The 14569-nt window shown below is 39.9% G+C and overlaps 1 protein-coding gene across 1 annotated transcript in view; it reads left to right on the forward strand.

Annotated features, from left to right (window-relative positions):
* Positions 1 to 14569, forward strand: part of LOC150077352 (ATP-dependent RNA helicase A-like) — a 338077-nt gene that overhangs the window by 40774 nt on the left and 282734 nt on the right. Inside the window, 2 exon segments of the mRNA XM_090386433.1 lie at positions 4278 to 4421; positions 4517 to 4699. Of these exon segments, the coding sequence (XP_090242559.1) occupies positions 4278 to 4421; positions 4517 to 4699 (327 nt within the window).

Consider the following 14569-nt stretch of genomic DNA (forward strand, 5'->3'; position numbering starts at 1 on the left):
TTGTATAAGGCAATGGTCAGGCCACACCTAGAGTACTGTATACAGGTCTGGAAGCCTCATTTCAAGAAGGATGTAGAGCTGCTGGAACGAGTACAGAGAAGGGCAACAAGATTAGTGAATGGAAAAAAGGGGTGCTCTTACGAAGAAAGGCCTAAGTTTTGCAAATTACAGTGTCTGGAGACTAGGCACCAGCGCGGTGATCTGATAGAGGTGTATAAAGCCTTGAATGGTTTGAGCATGCTCAATGCTGATGGGATTCTTCCTCTAGCTCAGAATAATCACCTGAGAGGGCATAAATTCAAATTGAGGAAAGACAGATGTAGGATAGACGTGCGGAAATTTGCCTTTAGCCAGCGGGTGGTTGGTTGGTGGAACAGACTTCCATCCCTTGTCGTGGAGGTTGATAGCCTAAATAAGTTTAAGGCTCAGCTGGACCGGTATTTTTAACGAACAGAGGGGTGAAGTGGAAGTGGATTTTTTTTTTTTTTTTTTTTGGCTGATCTGCATAAGCTTGCTTTCTTGCATCAAATGCCTCTACTAATGCTAAAGTGAAATCTGTGATAGTGTATACGAGGAAGCATTTGTAACCTGTTGATACGTTGCACTTTGGGCGAGGGGATTCCAGAACTAACTGAAGCATTCTGATTGTGTTAGCACTCTGTATGCATGTGTGTGTGTGTGTGTGTGTGTGTGTGTGTGGGGGGGGTGTCAACGATCTCATATGCACTTGGTCAAATGCTAGCAAGAATGTGTTTTCAACTCATGTGAACCTGTTTTGATACCTGTGATAATGTATTCAATTTGTTAGTGTGTGTGCTTTTTTTTTTATTTCTGTGGCCTGTGCTTCCCAGTTCCAAATCTCTGGAGGTCTTCAATACAAACCAATCATTTGGATGTCTATAATTTTTTAATTTCTCGAAGTTTCTTAACCTGGGAAAGGTATTTTTGTTTATTAGAATACCAAGATTTTAAGCAAGTTTAACTATATTACGTGATATGGCAAGTGCTAGTTGCTTTGTGCTTAAAATTTTATGATTTAAATTGACCCTGGCAAACTTCGAAATGATGAAACAAAAGGCAATATTTTAAGAAAGAAATATGGTAAATTTGACAGAGTATCTTAGTGTTAATCTAATGTATTTTTGTCCCAAGATGTGCTTGGAGAGGAAGGAAGTGAATGAAATAGTCAACAAGAGTTTAAAATATGAATTTGGTAGTATAAACCAAAACCAGTATAAACCAGAGCTATGATGCTCAATATGTTCTACATTGATTTAAATATTTGTAGAAGAATAAGAGAAATTTATCTCAGTATGATACGTAGAACACTTCCACATGGTACTCTCCAGAAATGGAAACAAATATAAGATTAAGGCAAAACGATTAAAGTAAAAAATCAATTGAAAAAAAAAAAAAAAAGAAGTTTAACATAAATTTTAAAAAAATGATTTTCCTTCCTCCTCTATATGATACATAGAACACTTCCGTATGATACGCTCCAGAAATTTTTTTAAAAACATGTTTAAATTTAAAAAAATGTTTTCGATTGATTTTTACTTTAATCATTTGTGTTAATCTTATATTCGTTTTAATTTCTAGAGAGTATCATAAGGAAGCATTCTATCACATAGAGGTAAATTTCTCTTATTCTTCTACAAATATTGAAATCAATGTAGAACATATTGAGTTTAATAGCTCCAGTTTATTCTAATAAAGTATATCTAGAAATGTCAATACCATCTCATATGGAACCTGATACATATTATTGTTATTATCATTAGCCATATGGTGCAAGGAAGCCTGAGGCTTTTGCTGCACCAACCAAAACAAAAAATTCTAATTTACCCTAAGAGAGAGAGAGAGAGAGAGAGAGAGAGAGAGAGAGAGAGAGAGAGAGAGAGAGAAAGAAAGTAGTAGAAGGAAATCACCAAGGAAGAGAAGAATGATGATATCCAGCTCAGGACCCTGGGTGTGCCTCGGTGTGGAATAATGTCATAGAAAAAACATTAACACATTGCCAAAAGTCAGCTGATGTCAGTCACCATGATGTAAGCTAATAGGGGTGGCTAATAACATGTATGCTCCTTCACATTAATTGAACACTGCTGTAGATATGGAAGAAATTTGCTGACAACCTGCTTAGAGGCCATATTTAAGATCAAAATTTCAAGTTTAAAGTAATATTTTAAGTGTTTTGAGAGCACAGTTTGTGCTAGTTATGGGATGACCAACTGGGTGGTGTTACACTCAGGGTAGTGAAGAATGAAAGAGACCTGGGAGTATTGTGCAGTCAGATATGAAGTTTTCTGAGCAGTGAGGGCAGGCTGCCAGAGTAGGTCATGGGATCTTGCCAATGACATACAGGAATTTTGCGAGCAGGATTATCTCTGTATAAGGCAATAGTCAGGGCAAACTTTGAGTACTGCACACAGGTCTGGAAGTCTCACTTTAGGAAGGATGTAGAGTTGCTAGAAATACAGAGAAGGGCAACAAGACTGGTAAGGGAACAAAGTGCTCTTATGAAAAAAGGCTTAAGTTCTGCAAATTAAGTTCTGGAGACTAGGAACCTGCAAGGGAATCTGATTGAGGTGTATTAGGCCTTGAATGGATTGAGCAGGCTCAATGCTGATGGGATTCTTCCTCTTGCTGAGATTACTAACCTGAGGGGGCATCGATTCAAACTGAGGAAAGACAGTTGTAGAATAGATGTACAGAAGTTTGCCTTTTGCCAGCAGGTAGTTGATTGCTGGAACAAACTTCCATCTGTTGTTGCAGAAGTTGATATCTTAAAATAAATTCAAGGCAGAACTAGACAAACATTTGGAATGAATGGATCAGCGAAATGGGAACGTTTTCTTTTCTTTTTTGGCAGATGCTATATAACAGCGTTTCTCAAACTTTTTTAGTCATGGAACACTTTCCATCTCACAATATATTGACGGAACATTTACGAAATAAGTTTAGTGTGAGCCAAAGAACTATTTCTTAATATTTTATTACACACGACACACTATGCATCAGGAGCATCTTTATTTACAGCAAATGTAAGCCGAAATTCAAATAATTGTTATCATACTTCGTTTTGGTCTTTTATTAGTTGGTTCCAGTTGTTTCACTTCGAATTTTTTTGGGGAACAAAAGGCTGCGATTGTTCATCCTTACTTTGAAGTGTGATAATCTTGTATTCGTTTTCATCGACCACAGTTGCAATAGTAGAAGTTCTTGCTTCTCGTTTTAAAGTTCTTTTTTTCAACCATAAATCCATGGTCATTTATTTTAATAGCATTTCGAAATACTGATAATTATCAAAAAAAAATTAAACAAGGAAGTGAGTTTAGTTATGATATCGGTTCGCTTCTCCCTCTCCTTCAACCTGTGTACTCCAGGCTAAATCGCATACGAAGAGCATATTAGATCACTACATTACTACTTTTTCGTAGATGTTATTACCTCTACGCATATTTTTCTATGCAAAAGATTGCCAAAATAAAGCGTTCCATAGTCTATTTGATTATTAGTCTATGCCAGTATACTAATAACGTAAAAAAAAAAAAAAAAAAAAAATGTTAAAAATTATAATGATGCAAAAGTGGTGTCCACTACAAATATGCAAAATTTATTATTTTTTTTTAATTTATTTATTTTTTTAAATTATTAATTACGATTTTTTGCAGAACACTTGTTCATATTTAATGGAACACTAGCGTTCCGCGGAACACAGTTTGAGAAATGCTGCTGTTATGGGCTTGCTTTTTTTCATCATATGCCTCTGCCAATGCGAGTCATAACCTGTGAGAACAGATATTGCAGAATGAGGGGGAAACAAAGGTAGAAGCATGAACACCAAGTGTGCGAGACCATGGTTTGTCATGCACACGACTGACTTTTCTAATGGTACTATAATTATACCTTTACAACTAATGGTAAGATTTTCAAGGTTGCAATGACGAATTAATTTGTCTTGTCCAGAATATGCATACTCTTGACTTAAAGCTTATTGTAATTGAGAGAGAGAGAGAGATCTTTATTGTGAACTGGTCAATTATGCTATGTAGATTGGATTGTCTTACAAAAACCCTAATAGCTATAAGGCCAGGGGATAAAGTTGGGTAGAGCACCTTTCTTTGTTCCAGATAAGTCTAATTGAGCCTTGCAACGCAGCCTTGAAGAGCTTATCTTATCTGAAATAAGTAGGAATGCCTAATATTTTATAAATTTCATTTCAAAGTTATAATCATATGTTTTTTTCCCCCTCCCTTTCCTGCTGTCTTTTATAGGTTCGGGTAGAAGGATTTGATTATGTTGGCATTGGAAATTCTACAAATAAAAAAGATGCACAAACAAATGCAGCCCGAGATTTTCTTATGTACTTGGTTAGAATGGGAAAAGTTAATCAATCCGAAGTTCCTATAGAAATCCCTGTAAGTAGTAATTAAATTATCTAAACTTAGCTTTTTGAATTTTCTTCAGCATTTACCTGTCTGATTTTTACATTGTCTGATTTTGCGTAATTTAGGGACCAGTGCCGAATAATGAAGGAAATGCTCTAGGAGAACTTCCTGAAGGTGTGCCGCCTCCTCACACAAGTATAAGTCAAGAAAGAAAAGAATTTCCGCTTAGCAATAATTATTTGCCTTATCAGCAAGGACCTCCTCCAGATTATTTAGATAGAATAGCTGAGAAAAGGAGAGTAGAAGAGGTAAATTTATGTGTTTATTATAAAATCAATCTTTCTTAATGATCCCTTCCAAGTTCATTTTTATAAGAACTAAAGAGGGCATGCAAATTTTACATACAGAAGCCATAATGATAGTAGTCACACACACACACACACACACACACACACACACACACACACACACACACACACACGAGTTGAAAGTTAATATATTTAATTTTGAATAACTAGTTAATGGGATCAATGGCTGATCATCCTAGGTAATGGTGGTACGTGAGAGCAACAGTAGTTTTCAAATGCTTTTCAGTAATGGAGAATCTTCCATTCCACCCCACTTTTTATGTGTAATCCAGATGTTCAGGCTGTCTGATTTGAAAGACAGTATTCCTTTTCTCCCCCTCCTTTTGCATATATGATTCAAAATTAACTTGGGAAGGGGAATATTCTCTGTTATAGGTTTTATAGGAATGTTTAGGAATATAGAAATATTCCTCTGTTATTGGAATGTTATATTGTTATTGTGTTAATTATTATTATAATTATTGTGTTATTAATGTTATTATGTTATATTGGAATGTTACTGTTATATCTGGAATATTCCTCTGTTATAGGAATATTTCTTACCCTTTGGAAAAAGTCTCTTACAATTTCCTGAGATTTTTAGTGAATTTCAGTTAAGTTTGTGTTGTGTTTTTTTTAAATATGCATTACTGTGTTTTTTTTTTTTTTTATTTTTAATATAAGCCTGCTGAATGCTAAAATCATGATCAGTATAATTATGTTCCTAGATAAATACAGTGAACCCCCACTTTACAATATTAATCCATTCCAGAGACACAGTTATATCATGAAAATATCGTAATGTGAACCCAATAACACATTCTTTTTTGGTCATTGGAAGTTAAACTTTTTCGCACTTTTTCGCTATGTAACTCAGCTAAGCTAATATAACTATCTCTCCAAAAGGTGATTTTTATAATGGAAATTGTACATATTGATTGAAACTAATATATTGATTAAAGCACAACATAAAAAATCACTTACAAAAGGATGCAAAAGCAAAACAGATGGCCAATACATTTACAAACGCTGGTATTGGCTCAGAGGAAGTGGTCCTGTCGGAGACAATCATAAGCCCATCCCATCATAAAGTGAAGTAGGCAGGCACCAGTTAACATGATCACTGGTTAGTGGAATCAGCTGCTTTAATATCAAAAAACCATAATAAAAGAGGCCTACGTGCTCTGGATTCATAATGCGAAAATTTTTATTTTTGTTACACAGAGCATTAATAAAACTACAATAAATAAATTAGCTTTCGGCTGGGTGGCAGCCTTCATCGGATTAAAATACTTGAATGGCAGTTGGAATAGAGATGCACTGCCAGGATGGTGTGTGAGGCACTTGGTTAATTGTTTGTGGCTGTGACGTATGGTGGTGACGTGGCCAGCGTTTGTCTATGGATAGAATTACTGACTCTGTGATGGGGTTAACTTGATAACCACTGTTCCTGTTCAAAGAGGTATCCGAGCATTTTATATTTAGCGATTCCAACCAGGTACGCCTTAGGTAATGGTGGGACCTGTCCACAACTGCGACATCGCGGTGTGGGTCGATGTCGTGGTGGGTTGTCCAGACATGCTCGGCGATAGCTGAGTGTTCCACATCTGCCAAACGGATCGCCCTTTTATGTTCTGAGAGACGTTTCTCGAGTCGACGTCCAGTCTCTCCAAAGTAGCAGCTCGTGCAGTCACGGCAAGAGATGCGATAGACCAAACCGCTCTGTAGAAGGGTGGGGACAGGTGTTTTTATGTTGAAAATGAGCGAACGCAGTTTCTTGCCCGGGAGTTGGATGCACTTTATTACATGTGATTTTAGGATTCTACCGATCTGCTGTGACAGGTCGGGGGTAGTATGGAATGAATGCCCTCGTGGATGACTCGTCACTGTTGGCGTTGCTGTTGGTCGTCACGTCGCGTGCTTGTAGATCACACCTGTCAAGGACGTCGATGGGGTAGCCACACCTCGTAAGGTCTACTTTGACTCTGGTGATCTCTTTGCGTCTTTCATCTGAGGAGCTGGAGTGTGTCCAGGCGCGAGTTAGCAAGGTTCGGGCAGTGGAGAGGAGGTGGCCTCGTGCGTGTGCTGACCGGAAGTTGGTAAATTGGCCAGCACACATGGGCTTACGATAAACTGTCGTCTTCAAGCATGTGCCTTCGCGCCGGACAAGTGTATCTAGGTATGGTATAGAGTTGTTCGACTCCAGCTCAATCGTGAATTTTATGAAGGGCGATAGTGAGTTGAGGTGGGTTAGGAGTCGTTGACCTGAGTCTCTAGGGATGACTACGAACACATCGTCTACATAGCTACACCAAAAGGCGATGTGATCTGGTGCGTGTGTAAACGCACGTCCCTCTAACTCCTCCATCACTATGTTTGCTGTGACCGAGCTGACAGGGGAACCCATGGCTGTGCCATGTATCTGCTGGTAGATTGAGTCATTAAACATGATTGCACCCCCTGTTAAGCACAGTCTGAGGGCGGCGGAAATGTCATCAGGCGTCAGTCTAGTTCTGTCGCTAAGGGTTCCATCATTGTCCAAGAGTTGTTTTGCACAAGAGATGGCAAGTTCCACTCGGATGGAGGTAAAGAGTGATACGACATCGAATGATGCCATGACTTGATCTTGCGAGATGGATATATTGCGGATCCTTTCTATGAACTCAACACTGTTGGAGACAGTGTAGGTGGTCTTGCCAACTAGAGGAGAAAGAAGTCTCGAGACAAATTTAGACAGCTCGTAAGTCGGTAATCCACAGCAGGATACAATAGGTCTTAGTGGTGTGTCTTCTTTGTGCACCTTCGGCAGGCCGTAAAACCGTGGGATCTGACACCCGGAGGTACGGAGGTGATTACGGGTTGACTGTGTGATTTTCTCTTGCTTCAGCCAAGTGTTGATGAGGATATTCACCTCTGACTCCCATCGTTCCAAAGCCCTGTTGGGGTTGACGGTTAAGGGTTTGTAGATGGTAGTGTCTCGTAAGAGCAGTAAGGCTTTCGCCATGTAATCAGTGTGGTTCATTACAACCGTACGACGGCCTTTGTCCGCCGGTAGAATGACGATGGACGAATCCTGTTTCAGTGCCTTGAGGGTAGAAATCTGTATACGGCTGAGGTTTGAAGAGACGGGGCGAGCATGGTGTAGAACTGCTGCAGTCTTTAAGCGGATTGCGTTGGCTACATCTTCTGGGAGGCGTGATAAGCTTGCTTCCACACCCAAGGCGATGTCGGTGATCGGTGGGTGCTTTGGAAGAACGGCAAATATCATGCCAAGGGTCAATAAGTTTATTTGTTCTGCAGATAACTGCTTGCTGCTTAGGTTCAATATGAAATCCGTGCAATTTGTGAGAGGGGCATTACGCTGGCGACGAAATTGATGGGATTCATTAATTAAGGTATTGAACTTACGTTTCTGTCGGGCACAATAACGATCTGATTCTCAGACGGCCTGGTAACATAAAGTATTGATTACCTTGGTGTAAATAGGATCGGGAATCAGAACCTTAAGGTCGGCTAGTAGGGCTGCTTTGCTCGCTGAAGCACGTTGTATGTCACGATAGAGGCAGCCGATCCATATGCGCAGAGTTCTGAAGCCGAAGTTCCAACAGGCACGTCTCATACGCTCATTAGGAAACGGTTGTTTGTAGCGAAACCCTTTCGGTATAATCCAGTTAGCTTTGCATCTATGTGCAAACCTCAGGTGTTGCCTGCTACGGGCTATGAAGATAAAATCTTTCTGGAGTCTCACGATCATCACGGTCACAGCAAACATCGTGATGGAGGAGTTAGAGGGACGTGCGTTTACACACGCACCAGATCACATCGCCTTTTGGTGTCGCTATGTAGACGATGTGTTCGTAGTCATCCCTAGAGACTCAGGTCAGCGACTCCTAACCCACCTCAACTCACTATTGCCCTTCATAAAATTCACGATTGAGCTGGAGTCGAACAACTCTATACCATACCTAGATACACTTGTCCGGCGCGAAGGCACATGCTTGAAGACGACAGTTTATCGTAAGCCCATGTGTGCTGGCCAATTTACCAACTTCCGGTCAGCACACGCACGGGGCCACCTCCTCTCCACTGCCCGAACCTTGCTAACTCGCGCCTGGACACACTCCAGCTCCCCAGATGAAAGACGCAAAGAGATCACCAGAGTCAAAGTAGACCTTACGAGGTGTGGCTACCCCATCGACGTCCTTGACAGGTGTGATCTACAAGCACGCGACAACGTGATGACCAACAGCAACGCCAACAGTGACGAGTCATCCACGAGGGCATTCATTCCATACTACCCCGACCTGTCACAGCAGATCGGTAGAATCCTAAAATCACATGGGATAAAGTGCATCCAACTCCCGGGCAAGAAACTGCGTTCGCTCATTTTCAACATAAAAACACCTGTCCCCACCCTTCTACAGAGCGGTTTGGTCTATCGCATCTCTTGCCGTGACTGCACGAGCTGCTACTTTGGAGAGACTGGACGTCGACTCGAGAAACGTCTCTCAGAACATAAAAGGGCGATCCGTTTGGCAGATGTGGAACACTCAGCTATCGCCGAGCATGTCTGGACAACCCACCACGACATCGACCCACACCGCGATGTCGCGGTTGTGGACAGGTCCCACCATTACCTAAGGCGTACCTGGTTGGAATCGCTAAATATAAAATGCTCGGATACCTCTTTGAACAGGAACAGTGGTTATCAAGTTAACCCCATCACAGAGTCAGTAATTCTATCCATAGACAAACGCTGGCCACGTCACCACCATACGTCACAGCCACAAACATCAACAAACAATTAACCACGTGCCTCACGCACCATCCTGGCAGTGCATCTCTGTTCCAACTGCCATTCAAGTATTTTAATCCGATGAAGGCTGCCACCCAGCCGAAAGCTAATTTATTTATTGTAGTTTTATTAATGCTCTGTGTAACAAAAATAAAAAAAAATTTCGCATTATCAAAAAACCAATTCAAATAATTAAAATACACTACACTTTCATCGTTATCATGTCGGTTATAAGAATTAATTTTCAATGCCTTCGTGATAATTTTCTAAAGCATATTTCTGGAGGTCACCACCATAAAACAAAATTTACGGTTTCTGGTTTATTGGGCTTTTCTGTTAGTGCAAGCTATTATAAATAGGTACTAAACTTGATCTTATTGCATTTGTGATAATGCCAATAGCTGTAACACTGTTGGTTTTTGCATTATTATGGTGAAATGTGTTTTTACTTCCTCTTCAATCATATAAAAAACAGATTTTCAGAATCTATTTCAAATTTCCCTCTTCATTCCTAGTTTTTAAGCTTCGGGAACTTCGTACTGTGTACCTCACTTGCCCGTATCGTGTTAGTTGCAATTTGTGCCTTCCATGTTCTTTGTTATTTGATTGCTTATCCTTTATGCTGATCTTTTATCTTTTAGCAAATTGTAGCAGGGTGCTTAATGATTTTATAATAACTGAGAGCAAAGTGGAGGAGAAATTGTTGAAGTTAAACATAAGAAAGGCACCTGGGGTGGATGGGTTCTATCCAGTTATATTAAAGGAGGCGGCAAAGCAACTAAGTAAACCCTTAGCCATAATTATGAGAGCATCCCTGGACTCAGGGGAGGTCCCCACGGACTGCAGATGTGCAAATGTATCCCCAATTCACAAAGGGGGATCGAAGGGTGACACAGACCAGTTAATTTAACTTCTGTTCCGGCTAAAATAGAGTCACTGGTTAAAGATGCATTGCAGGAGCATCTAGACAAGACTGCAGCAATAATTCAGACACAGCATGGGTTTGGTAAGGGAAAGTCTTGTCTGACAAATTTGATAGGATATTATGATATGGTTACAAAGGAACTGGATGCAAAAAATAATTTTGATATCATACAAAGGGTACTAGGAAAGTTTTGCAATATGACGCAACAATGAATCACAGAAAGCTGCTTGTTGCTGCATGTTGAGACATGTTCATACATGCATAGTAGCTGCCGCGCCAAGTCAATGGGCTCAGTTATTCATTAGTAGTGAGAGTGTAAAGTGCTTGCGATGGCATCGTGGTCACGAAATGAGATAAGGACAGTTTTGCGGTATAATTTTGTGCGTGGTTTAACCATAGACCAGTGCTTAGAAGAAATGACTCTTGCACTAGATGATGATTGTCCACATCGTACAACGATATTCAGGTGGTATAGAGAATTCCAAAGGGGAAATTTCACCCTGGAAGATTCTGAGAGGCCGGGAAGGCCACGAACGTCAGTTACGGAGGAAAATGTTACTGCTGTGAGGAAAATGCTTGACGAAAACAGGCGAGTGACCTACCAACAGATAGAGAATACTTTGGGCCTAAATGCACCAGCAATTCGTTTGATTCTGCAAGATCATTTGCACGTGAAGAAACTTTGTTCTCTCTGGGTGCCGCATCAACTGACTGAAGAGCAGATGACACGACGTGTGACTTGGTGCCGGGAGATGTTAAAAAAGTTTGATAAGGGACAATCTCGGTATGTGAACAACATCGTGACAGGTGACGAGACTTGGCTGTACTATTACGATCTGCCGACCAAGGCTCAAAACAAAGTTTGGGTCTTTGATGATGACGACACACCTGTAATTGTGAGAAAATCCCGATCTGTAAAGAAGAAAATGATAGCTGTATTTTTCAAATCGAGTGGAATTGTGGAACGTGTCATTTTGGACACGCAGAAGACAGTCACAGCTAAGTGGTATACTGAACAATGCCTGCCTAAAGTCATTGGATCTATGAAGAACCTGCGGCCAAAGTCAAGAATGGACACCTGGTACCTCCATCACGATAATGCTCCAGCTAACCGTGCCAAAGCCTGCACCGAATATTTGACCACGACAGGACTGAAACTTCTCGAGTACCCTCCCTACTGCCCAGACCTTGCTCCCTGCGACTTTGCACTGTTCCCGCATGCGAAAATGAAGCTAAAAGGGAGGCGGGTTTCCAGTGATGAGGACCTTCTACGGGCTTGGGACAACGAGTGTGCTTTACTCCCTAGTGACACTTGGCAGAACTGGTTTAAAGATGGGTTTCGGAGGATGGAGAGGTGTATTGAATGTAGAGGAAATTACTTTGAAAAAATTAAATAAACAAAGCTGTATTGCAAAACTTTCCTAGTACCCTTTGTATATTTGGATTTCAGGAAATCATTTGACACTGTTGCGCATGGATGACTATTGTGCAGATTGGAGCAGAATGGTATTAAGGGTAAGTTACTACAATGGATAAAAGGATGGTTGAGTGGGAGAAGACAGAGGGTGGTAATTAATGGGTGCTGCTCTTTGGAGACTAATGTTATTAGTGGAGTCCCACAGGGTTCGGTGTTGAGTCCTCTGTTGTTTTGTCTATTTATCAATGATATTGATGAAGGTATATCAGGCTTAGTGTCGAAGTTAGCAGATGATAAAAAGGTTGGCAGGGTTGTTAATGACAGTAATGGCAGTGTGCTACTGCAACAGGATCTAGATAATTCGGGCAGATGGGCTAAGAAGTGGCAACTGAAGTTTAACCTTGACAAATGTAAAGTACTGCATATGGATAGAAGTAACACCAGAGAAACGTACCAATTGTGTTGTACTACACTTAAGGTGGTAGAAAGTGAAAAAGACCTGGGAGTAATTCTGCAGTCAGATATGAAGTTTTCTGAGCAATGCAGACAGGCTGCCAGGGCAGATCGTGGGGTTTTGTCAATGATATATAGGAATTTTGCTAGCAGGGAGAAGGAGGTGATTGCCCCTCTGTATAAGGCAATGGTCAGGCCACGCCTTGAGTACTGTGTACAGGTCTAGAGGCCTCATTTTAGGAAGGATGTAGATTTACTTGAGCATGTACAGAGAAGGGCAACAAGATTGTTGAAGGGAATGAAGGGATTCTCTTACCAAGAGAGGCTTAAGTTCTGCAAATTGCAGTGGCTGGAGACTAGGCACCTGCACGGTGATCTGATTGAGGTGGGTTTCTGATCTGATTGAGGGCCTTGAATGGATTGAGCACGCTGAATTCTGATGTGATCCTTCCACTTGTTCAGATTACGAACCTAAGGGGGCATAAATTCAAATTAAGAAAAGACAGATGTAGAATAGATGTGTGGAAATTTGCCTTTAGCCAGCGGGTGGTTAATTGCTGGAACAAACTTCCATCTGTCGTTGTGGAAGTTGATATGTTGAATAAATTTAAGGAGGAACTGGACAGGCATTTGGAGGGAATGGTGTGTGTTGTTTTTTTTTTTTTTTTTTGCTGATGCTGCGTAAGCTCATACACTTGCTTTCTTGCATCACATGCCACTACTACTACATGTTACAGTATGTACGAATTAAGCTATGTAGGTGTAAGCATAAATTTATTTTTATTTTGCTAGCCTGTGGAAAATATTCTTCCGATTTGCATGTATCATTTAATTTTAACTGGTAATGTAATAAAGTGTAAATTTATGATCCGTACTTTTATAGTCTGTGGATAATATTCCTCCTATTTTCATTTATTAGAATCGCCATTTAATAGAATTAAAATTAACTTTGCAAACATGATCACAATGACCAGCCTTACCACATATAATATAGTTACTGATATTTTATTATGGAGAGTCCATCATAAAGTGATTTGATTGTACAGTCAGTCCTCGTATAACACGTGTTTACATTACACGAATTCGATCATACACGATTTATAAATAGGTGAACGATATCTTATATAACACGAACCGAATTCGCTTATGCACGATTCGCCTTTGTGTTTACAAGAAATGGCAGTTGAACGCGGAATCACCCCAACTGAACACAACACAATAGGAATGAAGAGGAGATTCTGAAAATGTATTTGTGTTTTATATCAGTGAAGGGGAAACACATTTCACCATAATAATGTAAAATTCCAGCTATCGATATTATCGTGAATGCAATTAGATCGAGTTTACTACCAGTTTGTAACAGATTCCACTAGCAGAAACGCAACTGGAAATTGTTTTTATTGTTATATGGTAGTAACCCCTAGAAATGTGCTTTAGTAAAATGTGAGGTGTTAATAGTGTATCTCTGCGTTTACGGTGTTGTTTATTCAGTTGCTACACGTGCGCAGCTTTGTTTATGTGTATCAAGCATGCCTCCTCGTTTTGTAATTGTGCTTTATTCCCTAAAAATGAGTAAAATACTTAAAAGGTGTGAAAAGGAAGCGTCCTGGTGAAGAAGCTGCAGATTCAGACAGGGAAAAAAAAAGCAATATGTATTGATATACATATACTGGGTCAAAATTTCTTACCCGGGAAAATTTGTAGTGTCCTCACACTAGCGTTTATGGCCAAAATGACACCGGCCACCGGGGTTTCCCGGTAAGGCTTATGGTCAGTCCGCCTCTGTCGATAGAGAAAAAATGTGAAACGCTTTGAGCGAAATGAAAGACCATGTGATACTGCACATGCTAGAGACCTAAATGAGGCAACGCCGAGTATTACAAAAAATGCAGAGAAAATAAAAACAACTTTAATAACAGGAACAACTCAAAGGGTAATTAAAATCCATTAGATTAAGACACAAAGAATTGGAAGAGATGGAACAGCTGTCATCTGTTTGGATAGAAAATCAAACAAAAAACAAGTTTGCTTACGATAGAAGCAAAAGCATTAGCAATATTTTATTACGTAATAGTCGTAATAAAATATGTATTTTATTCGTAAAAAATACTTACGTATTATTTATTATATTATAATAAAATATAATATAATAAGGCCCCGGGTGTATTTCGAGGCCAAGCAATATTTGTGAGATTATAAAGTGCTCTTCAAAGGCGATTAAAGTTATTTTTAAATTTATAC

This window comes from Mastigoproctus giganteus, chromosome 12 (genome assembly GCF_048544385.1).
Source record: "Mastigoproctus giganteus isolate SK-2022 chromosome 12, ASM4854438v1, whole genome shotgun sequence".
NCBI lineage: Eukaryota > Metazoa > Arthropoda > Arachnida > Uropygi > Thelyphonidae > Mastigoproctus > Mastigoproctus giganteus.